At 40.0% G+C, this 10038-nt stretch overlaps 2 protein-coding genes across 2 annotated transcripts; one reads left to right on the top strand and one right to left on the bottom strand.

Moving 5' to 3' along the window:
* The first annotated feature begins 2142 nt into the window (after positions 1-2142).
* LOC112167130 lies at positions 2143-3103 on the top strand. The gene is made up of 2 exons (XM_024304097.2): positions 2143-2298; positions 2468-3103. The coding sequence occupies exons 1-2, from the start codon at positions 2265-2267 to the stop codon at positions 2920-2922; spliced, it is 489 nt and encodes a 162-aa protein (XP_024159865.1). The 5' UTR covers positions 2143-2264; the 3' UTR covers positions 2923-3103.
* Positions 3104-3958: 855 nt separating this feature from the next.
* Positions 3959-5529, bottom strand: LOC112164046 (protein OCTOPUS). The gene is made up of 2 exons (XM_024300289.1): positions 4417-5529; positions 3959-4375 (listed from the first exon to the last, which is right to left on the bottom strand). Exons 1-2 carry the CDS (start codon positions 5527-5529, stop codon positions 3959-3961), a joined length of 1530 nt encoding a protein of 509 aa, XP_024156057.1.
* Between the last annotated feature and the right edge of the window lie 4509 nt (positions 5530-10038).

Genomic DNA, 10038 nt, shown 5'->3' with positions numbered 1-10038 from the left:
TTACTGATAAAGTGAGACTAAACTCTACTGCTGGAGGAAAAGTGTTGCTGCTTGAATGGCAAGGCTAGATACTTCAACTTGTGCTTGATTGAGACTTTCCTGCTGAGATTCATCTTTATGAATGTATGTAAAAGCTGTGGTCAAGCTAGGAGGGTCTGGCATTCTGAGCAACTCTCCTTTGACATTGTTATGTTTCATATCAAGTCCTCTAAAAAATGCATGAACCCGCTCAAGTTCCTTCTCTTTCTGATACCATACAATATCCTCCTGATTCTTGATCTTGCAAGGACGCTTTTGATCAATTTCAGCCCATAAATTCTTCAGCTTGATAAAAAACACTGACACTGGTTGTCCATTCTGTTGCATTCCTGCAACTTTGCGCATCAATTCATGAACCTGTATAAAATCAAACTCATTTGTATAGAGATCTCCCAATGTCTTCCATATTGCCTCAGCAGTTTTACATTCCTCCACCATCTATAGCACATCATCAGTCATGGCTCTAAATAGAATTGACATTACAAATCCATCATCATCTTCCTACATAGCATAGGCCTTCACATCATCTTTACTACGAGCCTTGATTGTTTCAATCACATGCCCTATCTTGTGTGTCCCACAGAGATAAACGGACATAATCTTCTTGCATGTTCAGAAATTGGTACCAGTGAATTTGGTACCCCCGAAAGAACACATTCTGAGCTCTTGACAGAGACCTCAACCTTCTGGACCTTATTGGTCCTAGAACCCTGATTTTCTCTCATATCTCCCATTGAAATAGGCAACAACAATATACAACGGAAGCAAGAAAAAGAAAACATAACAACTCATTGCTCCAGGGGCTGCAGAAGGTAATAGGGCCTGACGAGGTGGACTGAGGATGGACCAGTCTGGACTAAGAAAGACGTTGGTCTGAACAGAAGATGCCGACGGTCTGGGCAATGTTGACTGGACTGAAATCGACGTTGGATGGACTGCGAATTGGTCTGCGGGCTACGACGAACACAGATGAAGGTGAACAACTTGTTGGACTGCGAATTGGTCTGTGGGCTGTGATGAACACAGATGAAGGCGAACGACGAAGATGGTGGTGCGCGAAGATGTGGACAGCCGTTCTTGGACGAACGACGAAGTCGATCTGGACAAGAGGAGAGCGACGATGGCCTTTGGCTGAAGACAAAGCCGATCGAGAAAAAGAATGACGTCTGCCAAAGTGGAGAACGACGTCGTACCAAGACTAACCCAAATAACTAGGTTCTAAATCAATTGTCTTCCTCGGATTGAGAGAAGACTAAATAAGAAGAAAGAGACAAAGTCCTTTTTCGGATCTTTGCTCTGATACCAAGTCAAAACATAACGAGATTGAGAGAATTAATTGTTTGATACTTTATTCGTCTCACAGTGGAGGTATATAAAGAAGATTACAGGTTTCTATTCTCTACCACACATAGAATAAGTAAGTACTAATGGTATAACTACAATATATTACATTCCTAATCTTATGCCATGACTCAAGCTAATAGTTAATCTTGTCTTTGTTCCACATTGAGTAGCTTCCTGTCTACCACGCTCAAGAATCAGAGTTCATGAACTAACCAAAAGCATTGCTTACTGACTTTGTTCTCAAAATATGGCATCATCTATTAAGCATTCACCAAATTTAGTGTTGTTCTCTCCTTCATTCTGTTATCAACTCCGATTGTTCTTCTGATGTGCTTATTTCTTTCTTGCTAGTTCAGCATTTACTATACTTTCACTATGTTGTAATTCATGATTTTGCCACTAAAAACTATTTATGACGCCAAAGTCTTTTATCAGGTTGTCAGACCGTTAAATTGGTCTAGATGATCAACCTGTAGACAATTGGACTTGTGTGTGTCAAAAGTTAAGTAGTTTTGCTGGAGTTTTTGTACAAAAAAAGAAGCAGAAGAAAGTTAGCTACATTAAATTCTTATTGTCAATCCCGCTAATACTAATTTGAGTTAAATCTCAATCTATTCTTGGTGGCTGGGAGGAGGAAGGATTCTGACATAATCTCCGACATAGATTAGTTTCTAGACCTTAGAAAACTTTGAAAAACCATGATCTCGATAAAAAAATAAAATAAAATAAAATAAAACAAAAAAACCAAAGCGCAATGGGCTTTGTCAAGAAGATGGCCCAAAGAGAAATGCATATATGTGCCCATAAATCAGCTTCTATTTGAAAAACTGAAAACAGATCAGAAGAAACAGAAACATTTGTCCTTCTATCTCTGATCGCAAATGACTTGGAAGCGGTATCAGCAGGCTCAAGCAGGTAATATCTAACTGTTCTCAGCGAGCAATCAAAATCGAAATCTAAAGCTTCTATGTTCTCCTGTGGTATTTGGGTTCAATTTTTCAAGTTGTAGAAGTGCACACCATGTGTTTGATGAAGTGCTTGACTCAAAATGTCTTGAGCTTTTTCTTCTTCTTTGACATTTCAGGTTACCAGGCGGCGAAATCGTTGAATGCCCAGAAGTTCCTGAAGAAAATAGGATGCGGCAAGGAGGACCACCACTTCTGGAAACAAATCGGCAAGGCGTTACTGTGCACGTACACTCTAGGTGGAGTAGCTTGGCTCTACAATGAGACATCGCCGCTCGGATGGTGGACACTGAAGCCTCGTCCCAAGGAGGAGAGGGAGTTAGCTCACTTGTATGAGCGGCGAGAGTTTCCATACCCGGGAGACGAAGAAGCAATGGAAGAGTTTGTGGCCAAGGGAGGTATGATTGGCACGACAATTGGTCCGAAAGGGTTCATTGAGACGGATAAAGATGCACTGAACTATCAGAAGGAGTTGCAGAACAAGAAGTTTGAGCAGGAGGCTCAGAAGCTGTGGATCAGGATGAGGAATGAGGTGGTTTCGGAGCTTCAAGAGAAGGGCTATGACGTTGAGTGAATGTAAGTAAGGAAGTGAATTAGTGCATGTTTATTTGCAGAAGTTTCAGCTGTTGCTGCTGTTGGGTATCAAAATTGAGTAGTCTTTGTAGTACTCTGGATTGTTGATAACTTGATAATAATTTTTGAAATTGTGGGTTGTGGAACAAACTAGCATGAAATGTTATCATGTTTTCGTAGTATTTTTTGATTTGATGAGCTGAAATGTTCAGCGCCCAAAACTTTGCCTTAAAGTTTTGGTTAAAAGGGGGTAAGAACTCGGAAAAGCTCGCCTTGGAATGTTTCTGATGCAAAGAATGTAGTAAAAGTTGCGACAATCTACTTGGGTTGTGTTTAAAGTTGGTTTGTTTCCCCACTCTTTGGTTCTTGGCAGCTTTTGGATGAACCAGACAAAACTGTCTCTTTGCGCAAAGAGGCAATTATTAGGTCCCTTCTGAGGACATGATGTGAGGATACATATGCAAGAAAGAAACGCATGGCTTTTAAACGAGGTGCATAAAACTGCTAACAAATAAAAGCACTTTATGAAAAAGCATTCCATACAAGCTTTTCCTCTCCCTTCTGAAACTTGTTTGGGGAATACAGCAAATGAGCTAGTAAAAGGGCTTTTACAGAAAGCATTTCATACAAGCCTTCTCATTCTTGAAACTTGTTTGCTCCTTTGGGGAATAAGCAAATGAACCCTCATCTCAAGAAACCCGAAGAAGAACCCTAAATTGCATTGTTACAAGTTACAATAAAAACATGGACCAACCCATGATTCAAAGATCCGAATCTGCATTGTATTATTACAGACTCTTCAAACATCATATGCAGCTACATAAACTAGTTTGTCAAAGGGAACTACCTTAACATCCTTATGATAATATAGCGAAAATTACATAGTATATAGTAACAATTAACTCTTCAGATCGGAAAGACATGTTAGGGAGAGACTTGCTCTCAAAAAGAACGAGAAATGCATTTATATATGGCTTTACAACATGACCTGATCATCATGACATCCATAGAAGAACATGTGAAGTGAAGATGCACTTTTACAACACATTCTTGGCCAAAGTCTGCGGGGAGTTGTTGTTTGGCAGCCTACTCTTCCACGATTCGCTCCTCCTATAACTCCTCAACGGCGTCAAGTAAAACCTCAAGAGGCCGTGATCAAGATTACTCGGTGAGTAACGTGCGCTCCGGTTCCTATGCAACGTCTTCAAGCCATTGCCTTTGCTCTCTACAGTGCTCACATTACTAAACAAACCCACCATTTTGCAGGAGTTTCTGCAGCTGACACTGTAGCTTCGAATCAGCTTCTGGCTCACAGAGGCATTATTGGCTTCTCCATTAGCAACCCTCCTCAGCTTTTTCCAAGACTCTTCTTGAGCACCACCACCATGTTTCGCCTGGCTTTTCCTCTGCATCAAACCCCAGAACTTCCACCTCTTGTGCCATTTCTGCGGCTTCTGATCATTCGACGAAACAGCAGCTACATTTCCACAAACACCTTCAATGCTGCCAACACCACCACCCCCACCACACCATCCTCTTCCACAGACTTTGAATTCGAAGAACTCGACTCCATCAATTCCTTCTCCGTAATCAGCAGCTTCGCCCCATAGAACAACTCCGTAGCGCCATTCGACACCAGCTTCAACTCATCCACCTGCGCCGGCATTACCCCTTTGCTACTATGAGCACAAGCACTCGACCTCTCAAAGCTCCGGCGCCGCCTCGTCTGCGAAAAGTAGTAGTCTTTAGTCTGAGCCGACCCCCCGGGACTCCTCTCCAAGTTCTCCAAACCCTCCTCCTCACTCATTTTCACATCCTCCACCACCGAAACCATCGGAGTCATCCTTGGGTACGCTCTCGAGCTCATGTACCCGTCCCACGAAGCCCGAGGCTCATCCAACGACATCCGACCCGGATCCAGATCCGTATCGCACGATCTCCGGCCCAATGCGTACTCTCCCACCTCCGATTGGGTCTCCCTCAACCCACGCCTCGCGCTTCGCTTCTCCGACCCCAAACCCTCGCTTTCGAGCTTCTTGGGCTTCTGCTTCCGGCGCCATTGCCTCACTTTGTTCGAGGCAGTTTCCCAAAATGTCCCTGCGATTTCTCTCAAATCTCGACCGTTGCCCTTCTTCCTCTGCAACTCGAGATCTATCAGCTCCTTCATCGTCTTGAACTCCGCGTCCGAAGCCCTGGTTTCATCCCCATTGTGCTCCTCCTCCGGCTCTTCTTTCAATTCGAAACCTTGGCCGCTGGAATCGATCTCGAACCTTCTGGGCAGGCCCTTCCGGTGGTCATCGATGTTGAAGAGCTCCGAGAGAGTGTTCCGGTTCCTGACGTCGCACGACTTGCGCCGAGGAGGCTCCGGCGGGTAGGCCGACGACTCGGGTCGGGTCCCGCAGCACGATTTGCTGCGCCGGAGCTCCGAAGACCCGGAATGCGCGTTCTGGGGAGCAACGGCGGCGGAAGGGGAGGAGGAGTCGAGGCCGGCGAGGCGTTCGCTGAGGCAAGGGGCGCAGAATCCGGTGATGGGTGTGGTGGGGTGACGGTGACAGGTGGAGCGGCGGTGGGGTTGGGCCTGGGCTTGGGCTTGGCGGTGTTGGGTCATGGCTGGCGGTGGTTATAGGGCGGTGGTGAGGTGCATGTTAGAAGAAGGAAGTGAAGGAGTGAGAGTGAGAGAGATGAAGTTGGGAAAGTGATGAAAGTGGAAACCCCGGATAAACCCCCAAATTGGGATTTTTATGGTATCCATGACCCGACCCACTAACACAAGAAATGTTATTTTGGGAAATTTATTTATTTTTCTACCTGTTTGGGCATTAAATTAAATTATAGACATAGAGATGGAGGATCTGTCTCTCAGAAACTGGGAAGAATCCTATGAAAGCAGCCATGGGCTTTTGTTTTTTGTCGAGGAAAAAACCAGCCAAAATTGCAACCCCTTCAAAATCTTAACATTGGATTTTTTTGTTTTTGTTTTTGTTTGTGAGGTAATTGAGGTTGCTTTTTGAACATATAAGAATTTTTTGTTTTCGGAGATTGTTAGCAAGTTGGTAACATATTCACCCAGTCAGTATTCGAACTGAGGTCTACGAGAGTATCTCAGTAAAGCCAGATTAATCTCAACTGCAGGCGCACGAACCCGAATGCCCATCAAATCTGCTGGCCACAAATTAGTGGAAGTTAGGACTCAAAACGCTAGGCATTTGAGTTAAATACTAGACCCCTCGACCAATCTTACCAATCAGGTGGCTAAACATATAAGAAATTTTAAGTTGCTAATTCTTAAAATGATAAAGTTGAATTAATAACGAAGGTGGCTAAACCAAAAAAGTGTCTAATTTAATACTTTTATTAACATTTTGATGTTAAAATTGCATACGTGACACTCAGCCATATTGTTAAAAACAAAGCGATATTTTTCAGATAGCTTTAGACAAATATATCTCATAATTCCAAAAATAAGACTTCGGATATCAGAGATCGTAGCAAGAAGAAGAGTGACTACTCTTTCCCTACTAGTTTTCATATATAGTTCCTCTGATTGTCAAAGACAACGGTCAACACTTGCTCAATACCCAAATTGAAAATTTAATGTTGAAGTAACTCTACCTAAAGATTTGTGAAAATTTTATGATACTTTAAAATATGTCACATACAAGAAAATTATGTAAAAAGTTGTAATAGTCTAAAATGGTCATGATGCAGGCCAAAAACAGAATTTAAAGAGATTAAGTACATCATTGTGAAATAATGAATGCTATCACCAACTATCCCTCCTTATGGATATGTTCATAATATTACTCACGAGCCATGGTATTATTGGAAATTCAATGATAGGACTACAATGAAGTGAATTACCCGTGAAGAATTATAATGCAGGTAAGGCAGTAAATGGTGTTGGGTCATTCAGGATAAACGATTATGTTTAGGAAGTTAAACCCTTTACCTTGTTCTTGATTATCTTAAACTCAACTTGTTCTCGAATATGGTACTATTGCTTGTAAATGAAGTCGACCAATAACCACAGATATATTGGTGTGAACTGTGAAGATGAAGGAAGCTTCCCTACATTGTCGTGGATTTTGATTTCTCCGTACGTACAAAAAATGATTACCAAATTCCAACTATTTGTTGGGTAGGTGTAGATATAAATTTTAGGTCAACTCCTGTAATGGTTGGTCGGAGGCTAATCTTGTTTTTAAAAGACCTTTTGAACTTCAGTAAAAGAATTTTGTTACTTTTTTACATGAGAAAAACTCAATCGGCACGCCGTACAACTGTTGATGGCTAGTAGTTTGTCACCAGAATGAGCATTTAACTAGTACCTACATTTTAAAAATTTTAACCGCGATATATACCTACCTCGTTGAGTCTTCTCGAGATTGGAATCATCTAACTTTACGATTAGACACACAACATCCATGTTATCAAACAAAAATTCCAGACGGGAAAATGAGCACATCCTATTAGTGATTAACCTAGCTGACCACATTTGGTTATCATATATATTATCAAGTTACCAACATATTAGTAGAGATTGGAAAGGCAAGTCATAATATTGGCTTTACACGCTCAATATGTTTTCGTGTTCCAGTAAATAACTAGTGAAAAATAGCCTACCAAACAAACACTCTGAATCTACATGAACAATGGAAATGAATATTGTAATGGCATTTCTTTTTCTCATCATAAAAATGTGACACCAAGAGATTTATCTAGTTCTTCATTGATATTTCCCTATTTCTTAACGCAATATTAGTTTTTTGGTAATGTACATATGTGTTGAACGAGACATGTAATTATTTTCATTATCGTTATCAATTTGGGTTTATCCAGTAGATGAAGATATTGAAGAAAATTAAATTAATTAAGAAAAAATTATTTCGTGAGATAAATTTGTAACTTAGAGTTAAGCAGCACATTAAGATCCTCATTCCTTATCAAACTACTTATTCGTCTACCAACTTCTCACAACTTCAACTTCTTGCCTTCTTGGATAGACGTAGGAGGAGGGTGGGAGGTAAGTATAGAAATCATTGTGATAATCTCAATGAATAAGCTTCTAGAAACGGTTGGATATGGTGTCAGTGTTATAGATTGCAGAACAATCTATCTCCCTTCAAATGAATTTGCCTCCGTCAAAAACTTAAATATTTAATCTCCGTTAATATTACATTTACCATCTCCGAGATCATATGAAAATTTAGGATTGACTTCACTTTGTGAACTTAAAGATGCTAATAATATATAAGAAAATATGTTAGGAAGTTCTTATTGATTTCCGTAATTTGTAAAAGTGAAACATTGAGAGACTTTTGTGTTCTTAATTGGATTGGGTAGGGTTTAATTTGGCCAGAGTTCTATACTTTAATCCTCTATTGGATGTTTGATGAAACATAGATCATAATTAACATCCTGTGACTGCCATTGTCTTTGTTAATGAACTTCTTTTGGAATATTTTTGTTAAATAAATTTTTTTTTTACTATTTCAATACTACATGCAACTCATTCTAAGTTTTTAAGAACATAAACATAACACCTATTGACAATGTGTACGTTATGTTTATGTTTTTCAAAGGACGATATATACGTCCATTTTTTTTTTTTTTTGAGATGATCATGATCCGAGGTACCACCATGGCCATGAGATAACTTCATCACGAACTGAATTTTCAAATGAACAACATATATTTCGTTGTAAGCCAGTGGAGTGCACCCCATGCATGTTGATACAGGTGTTTTAAAGCTAAATAAAACACTACCATGACAGTTCTCTCGGTGAACTACTTAGGTTTTAAAATATATCACTTCTGCAAATTTTTAGTCAAATTGATGATCGTTAAGGCATCTAAAACTACAATTTACACGAACAATTCAGGTTGGACAGATATATATATACACACAAATTGATGATCGTTAAGATACTTAATGTTAAACAGCAACAAGCGTGGTCCGTGACCCACCATTATACCGATACTGTCCCAACTTAACCACTCGGTCGGTGTCGGGTTTTAACACAAAAGGTCTCGGTACAATTAGGTGTGATCCACCCACTTATAAGTTATATTTTATTTATCACTTTTTTCAATGTGAGATATTTCATTTCCAACATGCCCCCTCATGTGCAACTCAGCTCTGCGTATGCATGTGAAATTAATTGACAAACCCAATTCCACATTGGAAATAGGGTCACAAGTCTCACATTAGAGACTTGACCAATCACATAACAATCCAAGGCCCGCATCGGACACTTGATAATAATTCAATCAGAATTTTTTGATGGGTTTAATGAACCCCAACTGGGTCCATGATTGGAGAAGAGACTGGTGAATCAATTAATGAACCCAAATCCGGGTCCATGATGGCGACGTAATTGAATAAGGACCTGCTTTGATACCATATTAAACAACGACAAGCGTGAACCCTGATCTACTATTGTACCGATATTATCCTGACTTAAACACCCGTTAGGTGTTAGGTTTTAATCACAGTCATTATAATTGGGTGAACTGGACCATCATTCGTTCACCCACCTCGTTAATATGTATTATATAAATTTTTGAAAATCAAAACTGGGGCACGTGACCCAGTGTGCCCCTATCTCCCTCCGTATCTGATCCACCCACTTTTAAATTATATTTTATTTATCACTTTTTTTATGTGAGATCTTTCTTCTCAAACACTTCACAATTAGAAATATAATTATTACCGTACTACAGTAATTTTGCATCCAAAGTGAATTCCAAATCATGTTAAAGGGGAAGAGTTCCTTAACCTCCACACTATATAGCTGTCTACTTCAGATACAAGCAATACTGAAGAACAAGTGTAGTCTGAGATAATCAAGAACAAGATGAGGGGTTAACTTCCTCAACAAATTTAATTACTCCTCAAGACCCCAAATTATTTACTGCTTATCGATCAACTCACGTTATAATTATTCACGGATAATTCACTACTTTGAAGTCTAAAACATTGAATTGTACCCTAGCTCGATTAGAATCTCATCTAACAGTATGATGAGAATGTTAAGATTACAATTAGGAAAATGATCTATCTCGACTCATTCCGTTATCATGTCATATGTTCTGTAAAGTATTAGTAGATTTGAAA

Source organism: Rosa chinensis, chromosome 5 (genome assembly GCF_002994745.2).
Source record: "Rosa chinensis cultivar Old Blush chromosome 5, RchiOBHm-V2, whole genome shotgun sequence".
Taxonomy (NCBI): domain Eukaryota; kingdom Viridiplantae; phylum Streptophyta; class Magnoliopsida; order Rosales; family Rosaceae; genus Rosa; species Rosa chinensis.
Note: the sequence above shows the minus strand (reverse complement) of the source record. Positions and strands in the feature narration are given on the sequence as shown.

Excerpts from the sequence above, each read along its gene's own strand:
- LOC112167130 (XM_024304097.2), top strand. The coding sequence starts at position 2,265 with ATGACTTGGAAGCGGTATCAGCAGGCTCAAGCAG. Across the intron at positions 2,299-2,467 it reads GTATCAGCAGGCTCAAGCAG|GTTACCAGGCGGCGAAATCG; the intron begins GTAATATCTAAC and ends TTGACATTTCAG.
- LOC112164046 (XM_024300289.1), bottom strand. The coding sequence starts at position 5,529 with ATGACCCAACACCGCCAAGCCCAAGCCCAGGCCCAACCCCACCGCCGC. Across the intron at positions 4,376-4,416 it reads TGGTGTTGGCAGCATTGAAG|AAGCCGCAGAAATGGCACAA; the intron begins GTGTTTGTGGAA and ends TCGAATGATCAG.